Source organism: Schistocerca americana, chromosome 9 (assembly GCF_021461395.2).
Source record: "Schistocerca americana isolate TAMUIC-IGC-003095 chromosome 9, iqSchAmer2.1, whole genome shotgun sequence".
In the NCBI taxonomy this organism is placed as follows: Eukaryota; Metazoa; Arthropoda; class Insecta; order Orthoptera; family Acrididae; genus Schistocerca; species Schistocerca americana.
Genome location: NC_060127.1, coordinates 149,489,266 through 149,504,034, shown reverse-complemented (window position 1 = coordinate 149,504,034; position 14,769 = coordinate 149,489,266). Strand labels below are relative to the sequence as shown.

At 39.1% G+C, this 14,769-nt stretch overlaps 1 protein-coding gene across 1 annotated transcript in view; it reads left to right on the top strand.

The window, feature by feature from the left end:
* LOC124551041 (formin-like protein 20) overlaps positions 1-14,769 on the top strand; it is a 99,985-nt gene that overhangs the window by 82,444 nt on the left and 2,772 nt on the right. Inside the window, exons 7-8 of the mRNA XM_047125903.1 lie at positions 8,084-8,151; positions 12,782-12,850. Coding sequence (XP_046981859.1) covers positions 8,084-8,151; positions 12,782-12,850 — 137 coding nt within the window. The remainder of the gene's footprint in view (positions 1-8,083; positions 8,152-12,781; positions 12,851-14,769) is intronic.

The window sequence follows — 14,769 nt, the reverse complement described above, 5'->3', positions numbered from 1 at the left end:
GTGGGTTTACTTCTAAGAACATATTCTCACATTTTTTCAAAAATTTCCTCCTATCATTGCCTATGTTTCCATTCGGAATCCCATCACCTATACTTTTAGCATCATTATCATTGGCGTCATTTTCTTCTTCTTCTTCAGCTCTATCATCACTTGATGAATCGTCTGCATGTTTTGGCTCTTGATGTATTTCATCCACAACTGCTTGCTGCTAATGACTGCAATCTATAGGGTCATCTTCCTCATGATTGCAAGAGCGCTCAGGTCAGAACATCCTCCATTCACCAACAAATCTACTAGTGATTAATCTGTAAGGGCCTCTTTCATAGTAAAACATATAGCGTATTTTAAACAGGCATCTAATCAGAATTGCAATGCTTTACAATATTTCACACACTCTGGTGTTAGGCGGTTTGATAAGTTTTGGGTTATGTGAAGATTTGTTTCTTTTTAGCAGTGAATTCCAGTGTCCATTAAAATGGACATCTACTTCTCTCAAAGACAAGCTGTGAAAAACTGTATTAATTTGTTAGTAAATTAATTATGCCTTCTTAGAAGATAATATTTTCCAGTTATTTGGGTATAAAACATTATTTGCTAATAACCCATACACTCTCATCAGCCATTTTTGCCTTCCAAGGAAATTTTAAGATGGAAGCTCAGCTGTTCATGTAGTATGCACAAGCTCCAGCAAATGGAAGCACCAAACAGTCCACTTTGTTGAACAGTGGGTTGTGCTTAGCGAAAACTTGTATCTTTAAAAACGTACATGTCTATTTTAATGAACATAGGGACTTGGGGGAAAATATGGGAAAAGCACATATGCTAAACTTGGAAGGTATCTGGAATGTTAAATGTGCCTAGATGTACAGGGATATTTTTATCTCAAAAAATCAGAATACCAGTAACATTTGTTAACTGAATGGGAATAAGGCGTATTTGATGCGGTTCAGAGGAATCGTAATGTATTAGACATTGTTTGTCACATGGTGTTATAAAAGAATGAATAAAGGATGTTATTCTAGGGTTAGCAGCAGTAGTCTATGAAGGAAGTGTTATGATAGTTAAAGGCAAGAGAAGAGTAACAGCTAAATTTGATACCCAGAATAGTTTTAATTTCAATTGGTATTTAGAAACCAGGAATGTCAGTGTAAGAAGTGGGCATGACACAGCATGCTGCTAGCAAATTACTGCTGAGCTAATAAATCACTAGTGACAACATTTGAGATGCATTTGCTAAATGCTGTGGACCCGAAGTGCAGGGCGTGGTTCACAATGAACAATGGATCAATCTGATTTCTGTGTATTACATGGGAAATTTGTAACATGTATTACTCCGCCACCCCCCCCCCCCCCCTCTCCCCTTTTTCTTTCCTACTGCTGTTTCTTTTCCCTAAACATATGTTTTCACTGACTGTTTTTGGACGTCATATATTAGCCTAAATGATTTCTTCCAACTTATTTAGGGGCATTAGTATTTTTGTTAATTTTATAATTGCAATGGAAGATAGCACTCAGTTACCATAAACTGACACCATTTCAATTCTTTGACTTCTTAGTTGTACTTCAGTCCAGATGTTATGTATATAGATTCAAGTTTTGTGTATGGTATCAAGTTCAAAAGAGTTACATTAGTCTTATGGTCATTATTGCATTATGCACACTCTAAGAAGGCTCTTGGTGAAATGGTTGATAGGAGCAGTTAAATCGATAACAATCAGTTGGTACTGATCAGTATTGATTGCTCTTTTATTTTCAAGAATTCCAGTTAGTGGCCAACACTGTGCTAACAGTCAATAAATGAAATGATTTGAAATTCAATTACAGGTAACATTTCAGTAATCATTAACACCCCTTATCACTCCTGTTTTTGTGGATATAAAAGCAATAAACACAGCACCAATATTAGATGATGGCATTTGACATATTTTGATTCAGTCCCCTCATCAATAGTTTTCTTACAGTGAGCGCTTTGTTATTTCTCTGAGGAAAGACCTTATCCAGAGAAGATGGTACAATATGAGGAAATAGAAAGTGATCTGTGTTAGAAGTGGAGAGTACTGGAATCTGTTACAAAAAAGATAAATTGTGTTAGTTAAATAACTACACAGATGACAGTTGATAGTCTACAATGTGAAATAAAAGTTGGCAGTGGAGACAAATGAGAAAATCTAAAGTAGGATTCGGTATGTCAAGATAGGTTCATAGAAAGTGATGAGGAGGCATATTAAAAATGACAGTGAGAGAATTAACATAATGTATGGGTGATGAGAGGAGGAGTGCGTACACACAACAAGTAATCACTGACTCTCAGTATGTTCTTGCCCAAGTTTGAAATATGCTGAAGGAAATGGGAAGTGTTACACTGTGAAGCATCAGTAAACTTCATGGAGATGCTTATCACGTAATGGGTACTAATGTGGTTAAGCTTTTATTCCATTTGGAAATGGTGTCTGTCCATTAATATCAGCTCCTACAGGGACAAATACTCCCGTGTGTTGGCAGCAAACAGCCTCCAAATGTTCCTGAAACGTATGATGTCAGTCCATGAAGAATTCTGGCTGGAGGCTGGTGTGAAAGAATATGTTTTAACATTGCTTCCCAAACATTCTCTGTGGGTGGCAAATCAAGTGACGTACAAGGATATGTACAATCGTCAAGGCATTTGCGGTGTGAACTGATGTGGTTTCACATTATCCTGCTAGAATGTGCCCACCAAGGGTTTGAAGGGTATTTCAGTAGAGATAAATATTCTTGCCACATACTGTTGAGTGTTCGGCTTCTCCTTGATCACTACCAATTCAATCCTGTTGTCACATTCGATAGTTCCCCACACCATGATTCTGAGAGACAGAGGTTTGGGTCTTGAGAATGGGTGCTTTCTCGAACCTTTTGAAGTGATACCTCCTGATTATGGCACAGTGTGCACAGATAAAAATAGCAACCAACACAATAATACTATTTTTTTCACTTTTCTGTACAAATTGGCACCTCACCTATCATTGACAGAGCACACGAGATTTTAATTGATTTAGCTGTCAATATGGTTACTGACATGCAGACGAAAACTTCAGTTCGAACCACACTGCGCTGCATATATGGCCCACAACTAATCCTTCTGTACCTATCTCAGCATGAGCAATTTAAATACAAAGCCTCTGTTGATCCATCATGGCCAGGGGACATGGGCTGGTTAAGTAATTGTCAATGTCAGTCAAATTTAGCAACAGCCGTATGACGCCACCTTGCAAACGTATGGTGCATGGCAGAGGGTATCTTGTACCACTACTATTCATTCGCTTTCCTGTTCCACTCGCAGATAGACCGAGATAAAAATGAGTGTCGATATACCTCCAAATAAGCCCTAATTTCTTGTATCTTTTGTTCACTGTCCTTAGGTGAAATTTATATCGAAGGCAGTAGAATCTTTCTGCAGTCAGCTTCAAATTGCAGTTCTCAGTATCAACAGCCATATGACACCACCTTGCAAACATATGGTGCATGGCAGAGGGTGTCCTGTGCCACTACTATTCATTCGCTTTCCTGTTCCACTCGCAGATAGACCGAGATAAAAATGACTGTCAATATACCTCCAAATAAGCCCTAATATCTTGTATCTTTTGTTCACTGGCGAAATTTGTATCGAAGGCAGTAGAATCTTTCTGCAGTCAGCTTCAAATTGCGGTTCTCAGCATTTTCACAATAGTGTTCCTCGAGAAGGATGTCACTTTCCCTCCAGGTATTCCCATTTGAAATCTCGAAGCTTCTCCATAATACTTGCATGTTGTTCGAACCTACCAATAACAAATGTAGCTGGCTGCCTCTGAATTGCTATGATCTGTTCCTTTAATCAGACCTTGTGCAGATCCATCACTTGAACATTACTCAAGAATAGTTCGCATTAATGTCCTGTGTGCGGGCTCCTGCACAGGTAAACCACACTTTCCCAAAATTTCACCAATAAACTGAAGTCGACCATTTGCCTTCTCTACCACAATCCTCACATGCTCATTCCATTTTATATCGCTTTGCAATGTGACTCGGTCAAGCTGGACACTACTACTGTTGTACTTGACCGTTATGGGTTTGTTTTTTGTACTTATCTGCATTAACTTACAGTTTTTCACATATAGAATAAGCTGCCATTCATCATACCAACTAGAAATTTTGTGAGTCCTCTAGTATCATCCTACAATCACTCAACTTTGACACCTTCTCGTGCACCACAGCTTCATTAACAAACAACTGCAGATTGCTGTTCACCCTTTCTACCTGATCATTTATGTACATAGGAAATCACACATACCCGGGGCACTCGTGATGATACCCTACTCTTACGAACACTCACCGTCAAGAACAACATACTGGATTTTATTATTTAAGAAGTCTCTGAACCACTCACATATCTGGGAACCTATTTCACATGTTCGTGCCTTCGTTAAGTCCGGGCACAGGGTGAAGCATTTTTGTAAATCTAGAAATGTGGAATCTCCCTGTTGTCCTTCATTCATAGTTCGTGGTGTATTGTGAAAAAAGGGCAAAATGAATGAATGCAGAGTCTCGCAGTGATAACACTGAATTAAATGTTCTCGGGTTTCGAATTGTGTCAATTGCTTAAAACTACACAAGCTTTCGGCCAAGCACTCCTTGGCCATTGTCAAGTGGTATGGCTGCCAGTGGGCTGTTGGTGCGCCCTTATATACGCTAGCCGATGGCTGTGACGTCACTGGTACCCGTGTCATTGCCATATATGGGCGTATTTTGAGTCGGTGTTCGATGTGCCCTCTTTGACTGCACGATCGCTGGATCACATGCAGGGCTGAGCTGCAAGCCACTGTCTCTATTCAGGGTGTTTGCAGTAATTTTTATTTTAATAGCTTCCTTTATTAAACTGTCCCTGAAGCTGTTAGTGCGAGCCACGACGGAGGTATCGTCAAATTTTATGTGGTAACCATTTTCTAACACTTGCTCAGCTAATGCGGATTTCTCTGGATAGCGCAGGCGATAATACCTCTCGTGTTCTTTCCTGTGTTGTTCCACAGTGCACACTGTTTGTCCGATGTACTTCTGGCCACACTCACAAGGTATTTTGTAGACTCCAGGTGTTCTGAGACCTACTGCATCTTTAACTGGTCTCAGTAATTGACACATTTTTGTTGGAGGCCTGAAGATTTATTTGATCTTGTGTCTTTTCAACAGGCGGCTTATCTTGCCTGACACAGAGCCACAGAATGGCAGCAAAGCAAGTTTCTTTTCCTGCTCTTCGTCGGTGGTGTTATTCTGATATTTCTCAGAAGTCACTTCTTTCGATTGATGGGCGCTGTAGCCGTTATTCCTGAAAACCTTGTGTAGGTGGCTCAGTTCATGGGGTAGGTTATCGTCATCCGATATTACTCTTACATGATGCACCAATGTTTGTAATACTACGCGCTTCTGTGCTGGACGATGATAGCTGGTGGCGTGCAGGTACAGGTCTGTGTGTATGGTTTTTCTGTAGACGCTGTGGCCAAGGGACCCATTTCGTTTACGGTGGACAGGGGCGTTGAGGAAGTGCGGTGCATTATCTTTTTCCACCTCCATGGTGAACTGGATATTGATCCCATTGAGATGCTCCAAAAACTCGTCTAGTTTCTCATGTCCGTGTAGCCAAATGACGAACGTGTCGTCAACATATCGAAAGGAACACTTAGGCTTCAATGGCGCAGTATCTGTGGCAATATCCTCAATGGGTAGCCCGCTGGCTCCAACTGTTGCAAACCTCTTCATGGAGAATTTTTCAGGTCCATTCTTTTACCCTTCTTATATACAGTTGCTTGGGATTTTGCACTGGGCAAGAGATTAATCATAAATGGAAGCTAAGTAAGTGGCCAATGCGCAGAGTGCTAATTGTAAAACCGAATTGGGATTCCGTCCGGATCTGGCAACTCACTTGTTTTCTACTCTTTCAGTTGTTTCTGTATGCCAAGGATGCTTATTCCTGTGCCACCCATAAGGGAGTCAGTCAAACAATGCTATGTTTGTAAGATTTCCCAATGTGAACAGTTCCTTAAACATGAAATTTGAAACTTCGGCTTTCATTTTGGTATCTTCAGCTGCCTCTCTAGGCAGGTTGACGAATGACTGTATGGAAGCCTTGGACCTGCTTAATGATTTAACATAGGTCCTGAATTTTCTTAGGTTCTTGGCCAGATTCGTTGCTAAGGCAGGACTGTATCAGTTGTATGCTTTGCGCATATATCTTTTCAGAGACACACGAGTCTCTACTAACCGTTGCCAGTTGCGATTTGTACATTCTCTTTTGAATTGAGATTGCAATAGCTTTTGCTTCCTCAGCATTTTTTGAATTTTGATGTTATACCACGATGGGGCTTTTCTGTCGTTACTCCACTTACTAGGCACATCCTTCTCCATACCGCAATTTAAAATTTGTTTAAACTTTGGCAATGATTCCTGTGTGTCCCTCATAATGGAACGAAGTCATTTCAGTTCATTGTGTAAATGAGATGCTGGCAATGATACATCTGCTGTTTCTATCAGAAACACACTCCTAGCCTTCTTGAGTGATTTATTAACTTTAGTAACCACAGTTGCTATGGTGGCGTGCTGCTGGCTGCAGACTTCCTTCGGATGATTCGAGAGCTGTCACGGCTGAATCGTGTGAACAGTAAAAGTGTCCAGCAGTTCACATGGTTTCACTCATACCTGTGACACGCATTCACCTGAATTCAGTGTCACAATCAACTTCAATAGAGACAATATTTTTGTCAACTGCAATGAACACTTCCCCCTCCCATGCCATCTAACCTCTCTTTCGTTCAGTGACTCACTTAATATATCAGAGCTTTCTATGTCAGGCTTCAGGCAGCTCGGTTCCAAGAATAATGTGAATATGAGAACTTTCCTGGATGGCAGTAAATTCAAAACTCTGATACGAATACAATGACAATTTATTGTTAAAATTTTGACCGTTGAAGTGTCTTTACTTGAATGCAGTCTGATTTCACTATTTGTGTATCAACTGGCGAGTGTTCATCAGAGTACTTCAAACTACTACCTAGCCTAAAAAACCTGCGTGTGCTCTCCACAAGTACTCTGCTAACTGAGCAGCTGCTTCCTTTGTGTAGTGTACCCTTGAGTTAAGGGAAGTCCTACAATTCCCCACCTGATAAAGCAGGTCCAGAAATCTGCAACCAAGACAGTCTTGTAGTATAGGCTTTCAGGAAGGACCCTGTGCATGCTGTTGTTGCCACACTGTTGTCTTCAGTCCATCTCATCATCACTCATTCTGCAGTCATTGCAGTCTGTCAGTGTGCTACTTGTGTGTCCCTCACACCAATGATTTGTGGTCTTTCAGGATCTGAAAGATGACAGTAAGCTGTACATGCATGTTCTGTGGACATGCTTCATTGTGAGTGCCATCTGAAAAGTTTCATTAATATTAGACACATCCGTTAGGAATGGGTTTCACCTGTACTGAAAATAAACTCACGTAAAGATGAAGTTTTATTAACACATCCCACCGGCCTCTAATTACTTGGTCATAGCATCCATTTCAGTCAGTGTATCATCAAAATATAATGTGGTCTTGCAAAATAAGAAATGCACAAGTAACTGTAATCTTCAGTTGGCACTGATTGCTGAGTCTAATTTGCAACCCAATCCTTTACCATTGTAAATGCTTTTCAGATCTTCTGATGCCTGTCTGCAATAAATAGTATTGGAATTGTATAGAGGATGATACCCATATTGCATGTCGTAACTGGCTACTGAATACTCAGTTCCTCCACTTATCTTTCCTTCCTTCCAGCACTCCATTCTTAATCATTTCATTGTACTTTGTATAATATTCATCATCCATTATGTATATTCATTCAGTCTTTGGAGTATTTAAAACTTATCATTCTGCCTTTAAAACGTATCATTCAGCTCTTGCCAAACTCTTCTGGCTTCAACATTATCCCTTTGCTGATGTCACATATGTTCAGCATTTAATTAAAGGTACCATATTGCTTGTATGAGAAGTTGATGTTTTTGGTAGTACCTCTAAGAAAGATGTTTACAGTGATATAAATATTTTGTGTTTCAGATCGGTCAGCAGACAACTCCTCTCCAGAACAACCAGGATGCATCACACCAAAAAGCTGGATGTGTCGGGTATGTGTAGCATGAAGCTATAGTTTTCAAAGTAGGTAAAATCCTAAGGTTGTTCATATGTGCTGATCATACCCACAAAGATATGGGACAATTCCAAATGATTGGTGATTACAAACAGTTGTAACTATTTAATGCGTAGTAATACATCAATAAGAACTGCAGGAAGTTCAATGTTTTTCATAGTTCATAGATGTTCTACATGACTCCCCTTGGTCACACAGACCACATGAAAATAATAATCCATTTTGTGCTGTATATTCCAAAGCATATGCAGTCACTCATGCAAGTGCATTAGGAATGCCCATTTTGAGTTCTGGGATTGTTTCTGGCAAAGGAGGTACATACTCAAAGTCTTTCACGTAACTCAAAAAAGAAATCTGTGAGTGTCAGGTTTGGGGGTCTGGGTGGCCAAGAGCAGAACACAGTGCTGTCGTGTCCAGCAAGACCGATGCAAATGTTCAGAAGATATCAGTTTAAAAATGTGTGCCAGCTTCCAATTCACTGAACTCGTGCAGCAAATGAAATATTGAACTTTCTTCTACATTTTTTGTAATTCTCATAAAACTATCACTGTGTATTAAATATTTATACCATTTATAATTCCTATATTCATTTTCAATTGCTCTGTTTATTGAAAAGAAAAACTAATGCAAATTTTGTGAAAAGGAAAGATTGCCAATCGCTATATAGAGGAGATGCTGAGTCACAGAAAGACACAACAAAAAGACGGTCATACAAATTGAGCTTTTGACCAGAAGGCCTTTTTCTAAAGTAGACAACACACACACACACACACACACACACACACACACACACACACACACACACACACGACTACTGTCTCTGGCCACTGAAGCCTCTCAGCGGTCACACGTGTGCAAGTTGTGTTTACGTGAATGTGTGTTAGGTCAACATGTACGGCAGTGCTTTTGTTGTCTGTCTGCAACTCAACGTCTCTATATGGTGACTAGCAATCTTTCCTTTTCATAATATTGTCATCATTCCATTCTGGATATTCCATTGTTTAAAAAGGATGTATTTCTTAATGTTTGTAATTACAGAATTTTTTGTCCCAGAATATTTATGATTAAATGTCACCAGCCATCATATGTCCTTTGTTGAAAGTTGGCAGTTATTCAGTGTATAAAGTTTATTGATACTAGTAAATTTTTTGTGCCATTGAACTTATCAGAACAGTAAACTTTAAAGCATTTTGTCATTGCACAACAAATGACCTTTTCTCAATTTTGGTAGTAACTGCCTGAACTGTTATCCACTAGCCAAAAGATTTTGAGCTCCATGCAGTCACAGGGTCAGCAAAAAATTGATCCACATTCCTTATTGTTACAAATTGCATACAACAGCTATCACATAGCCTGTCAAAAACACACTAACATGAAACATTGAACTAATGACAATATTATGAAAAGCATAAACACTATAAGTAAGAGTGATTTCAAGTGTGCCACAGGGGAGTGTCGTAGGACCGTTGCTATTCACAATATATATAAATGATCTTGTGGATAACATTGTAAGTTCACTGAGGCTTTTTGCGGATGATGCTGTATATCAAGAGGTTGTAATGATGGAAAATTGTATTGAAATGCGGGAGGATCTGCAACGAATTGACGCATGGTGCAGGGAATGGCAATTGAATCTCAATGTAGACAAGTGTAATGTGCTGCGAATACATAGAAAGAAAGATCCTTTATCATGTAGCTACAATATAGCAAGTCAGCAACTGGAAGCAGTTAATTCCATAAATTATCTTGGAGTAGGCATTAGGAGTGATTTAATTAGAATGACCACATAAAATTAATCATTGGTAAAGCAGATGCCAGACTGAGATTCATTGGAAGAATCCTAAGGAAATGCAGTTCGAAAACAAAGGAAGTAGGTTACAGTACACTTGTTCACCCACAGCATGAATACTGCTAACTGCTGTCTGGTCCATACCAGATAGGGTTGATAGAAGAGATAGAGAAGATCCAACAGAGAGCAACGTGCTTCATTACATGATCATTTAGTAATCGTGAAAGCGTTACGGATATGATAGATAAACTCCAATGGAAGACTCTGTAACGTGCCGGGCTAAATCCTTTTATTAGTGCCTCTTATTAAAGTTCACGTCACAAGCGGATGTATTGAAACATTTCCTCACCCAGTAGATAGTGCGCAGTGTTCCTAACTTACCTTGCTGTGCTTATTCAATATTGTCTTCTCGGTAGCTGCATCCGTCTCACCTAAATTACACTGCAATTAAGAAGCCGGGATCCTAGATTATGTTTTCCAAAATCAAAAGTCAAAAACGTACTCATTGTTGAATACTTATGACAACCACAGTGCGATTTGTTTGTTATCACTCACACACACAATATTCATGTGACCAGGGCTCTTACACTTAGTAATTGTCACATTAGGTAGGTCAAAAACTTCCAGTCTTTAACAATGTTCACAATACGCGTTAACTGTTCAAAGCCGAATACAATTACACTTTTTTGGTACTGACCGGAAAAGTTAACCGACTTGCCACACTTTTGCTCCATGAGAATCTGACCGAGAACTAACCGAGAACAGCACCACCTCGGACCTTATATAGACGAGTGCTTGAATATTTGACTATTTCTGTTAATATATTATAGTTTATAATTTCCCAGGGTTAAAATGATCCTTTCTAATTGGTTTTGAAGTTAACTATTGGGTTTTATTACTTGAAAAACATGAGTGAGCTGTATCAATTTAAATACGCAGAACTAACTTATGCATCCGCAGTGGGAATTCCCGACTTATAACCATGGCAGCCCTCTTGAACAATAATTTTTACTTTTTCAAATTTACTTAATTCTTAATTAATGCACTTATAAAGTTGAGACTGGAGTAATTTTACGTAGAAAAATAAAGGTAGCAAAAGTATCAAAACAGATCTCGGAATTATTCAGTAGTTTGGCCACAATTGGCACTGAAAGTCATACAGGCTACAGATTTCAAGTCTTAATATCTATTTAACTAATAGACTTTAGGTTAATTTAAACACTTTGCTGGAATCAGTAAAATTTAGGCTTTCTTTTGGATGCAGTCTTATAGCTGAATTCGATCTATAAGCTCACTCAAATTTTACTTAATATGTATTGCACAATATACGTCATTGTTCATAACTTTTAATGGGATGCATTTCCAATAAAACTAATTAGCACATTACTTTCAGAATAGACATTAGCATGTTCTGAAACAATATATTCTACTAGGGGAATTTTATTTAAACTATTTCTAAATTCTGTGCTATTAGGCTGAAGGCCACAGAATCTGTAGTCAGAATCTGAGTAGTGAAAATGGGGAAAAACAAAAAAATTCATTGCTTAACTAAGTTGCTGAAGGGGTGTAAAACCAAAACAGGATAGCAGTGGGCAACCCTGTTTCGTTACAACTCTGCAAGAGAGACACTCAGTAGCTCAATGTGGGCTTTTGTTGAAGTTTCGAGAACATACTTTCACTGAGGAGTCAAGCAGTATATTATTCCGTCCTATGTATATCTCGCGAAGAGATCATGAGAATAAAATCAGAGAGATTAGAGCCCACACGGAGGCATACCGACAGTCTGTCTTTCCACGAACAATACGAGACCGGAATAGGAGGAGAACCGATAGAGGTACTCAAGGTACCCTCTGCCACACACCGTCAGGTGGCTTGCGCAGTATGGATGTAGATTTAGATATAGTCATCATATAGCAGAGATGGTCGGTCGCAGGTGTGCACAATCTGTCAAACAAAGCTTTCAGCCAAACAGGCCTTCATCACAATTAGACACCTCCTCCTCCCCCCTCCACACACACACACACACACACACACACACACACACACACACACACTCTCTCTCTCTCTCTCTCTCTCTCTCTCTCTCTCTCTCTCTCTCTCTGGCCTTGGTAGCCACACACTGTGTGTATCTGATGAAGGCCTGTTTGGGCAAAATCTTTGTTTGATACTCTTTTTGTTGTGCCTATCTATGTCTTGGCATCTCCTCTATATAGTTAGTATCAATTACCCTTATCATAATACTGTCATAATTCCAACATGAATTTTCCATTATTTGAAACACTAAACTAAGCTATGCTTGAAGACATTTACACTGTCCATTGTGATAGGAACCGAAAACCATGAGTTTCCCCATTCACATTAATCTTATTCTAAAGAAACTAAACTTTTGGACAGTCTCTCTGGTCAGAACTAACAGACAAGCAAAAACACCCCCATACACACACAGTGGTATGTACATCTAGGTGTTTTTGTGAGTCTGTTAGCTCTGACATAGTGAATTATTTGAAAGTTTAGTGACTTGTACATGTTAACCATTCAGGGCCTTGACTGTACATTGAGTGTATTTTTACTCCCTTCATTATTTGTATTTCACCAAGGACTTTTCCTTATTTTCATATTTCTCCAGTGTGGTGCAAGTGAAGCATCTGTCTTCAATCACTTGATGCTGTTGAACATTCATAATACACCAATATAGTATCCTGTTGCACATTCATACGTGTGTGTGTGTGTGTGTGTGTGTGTGTGTGTGTGTGTGTGTGTGTGTGTTTTAGTTACAACCTGTTGTAGCCATTTATGAAACTATTTTTGCTGGTTTTAGGGTATCTGGGCCAACAGACAAACCCAACTCAGTGCATCCGGAGACTACTGCGAATACTAATGATGGAAGGTAAGCAAGTAGCAGACATACTTAGTAAAACTTGAACATAACATTACTGAAATGAGATTATAATTGCTCATTGTCCTATTCAATTGTGTGACAGAGTAGATAACTAGTCTGTGTCAAGGTCGCAACATGTCTGGAAAATTGGGAATTTTCAGGTTTTCAGGAGAACTGAATTTACTGGAAAAGTGAGAAATCTCAGGGCCTTTTGAGAGACTCTAGGGAGAGTAGATCTATTCATTGTCAGGATGAAATTGAGATTCTGTTTCAGAAAGAATTGGCTGTGGGGACGCATAAGGAAAGGTGAAGAAGTGCACTGCATTGTTGTAATGTTTGTTACTAGATCACAGCTACCTGTGGCACACTTGCCAGTCTTGAGGAATCTTTGCTATTGTTTGTGGATTCTCAGGTGCCTGGTTCCTTTCTCATCACATGATTGTGAGTGCAATGGAATATAACGTGTGTGAGGGTGTGTTGCGTAACTGTGAATTTATCATTTACAGAAAAGCAAACTTTTTAAAATGTGATGCACCATTGGTACCAGAGGCTGTTGATATTACATTCCAGTGTAAACAATTTGAAGTATGCTACTATGAGAATTTCTTGTATTCTTGAGATAACTGAACAATCACATTACACGGGACAGAAGGGCGACAGATGGATGTAATGATGTAATGAATGGATTTCCAGGGATGACACAAGCTTATAACTTTCAGAATAGTTTGTAAAACTGTAAATTCTAGCTGAGCTCAGAATAACCACTAATAAGTGACTTGGCAGCTTTAACAAAATTTCATTTGTGTGCATCATTAATAATGTCAGTCTTTCTTACTATATTTGCAGAAGTGTAAGGTACACATTTTCATGAAAATTTCTGGTGCTGTACTGACCTTGACCCCCTGTACTGCCCTGACCAGAGGTCCTATTCTTCCTGCCACCACACTTCACAAATTACTCTTATAGCTAACTTCAGTGTATTCCTCTCTCTTTTTAAATTCCTTTACCTATCCACCCAGATAAAGCATTTAACATTCCAGATTGTCATCTGTAGAATGCCAGTTTTGTTTCTCCTGATGGCATGCTCCTGAGTTGTCCCATCCTGGAGATCTGAATGGGAGACAGTTGTACCTCAGAAAATGTAACAACTAGCTTTCAGCTATTTGCTGTAGCAACAATGCAAGGGCACGTTGGCTAAAGTCAAAATGCCAGATCAATCATACAGACTGCTGCCTCTGCAACTACTGAAAAGGTTGCCGCCCCATTTTCAGGAACCATAGGTTTTCTGACCACTCCACAGATACTCATCTGGTATGGGATAGCTGTTTGTTTTGTAGAGACATGCAAATCCTCCCACTTCGGCAAGATCCGCAGTTCGTGGAGCACAGACTCTCAAACCATTTTGCAGAAATGCACCATTGAAGTGCAAATACAGAAGAAGGAAAAAAAAAAAATAAATAAATAAATAAAAAGAAATCTTATATTTGGAACTGGCAGTTTCTTTGCTGCAAGACTGCAATTACAAAAAATTTTGGATTATTTGCACCTTGCATATTGCTCAACAGTATTACTTTTTTATTTTATTTATTTATTTTGTGCCAATTTGAAAAATTAGGGAATTGATGCTTTATGTTTCTATTGATGCTGCTTAAATAGTTCATATTTTTGTATGTACTCTTCTGTGCACAATAAGGAAAACTGCTGGACCGAAGATAATTAGTGACGTGAGGAAAGACCTCCATTCAATGTGAGAAGATGACACTAAGTGGTGGAATGACATGTGAGAAGGTGGCAGTAACTGTAGTTTGTCTTCCAAACTTCCATTCACTGTCAGTGTGTACTACTTTATTATGACCCGTCTACTACTCAATAAATCTTCACTTAAGCCAAAAAATTTTATGTCAGGTTTTATGAATGAATGCAAACTT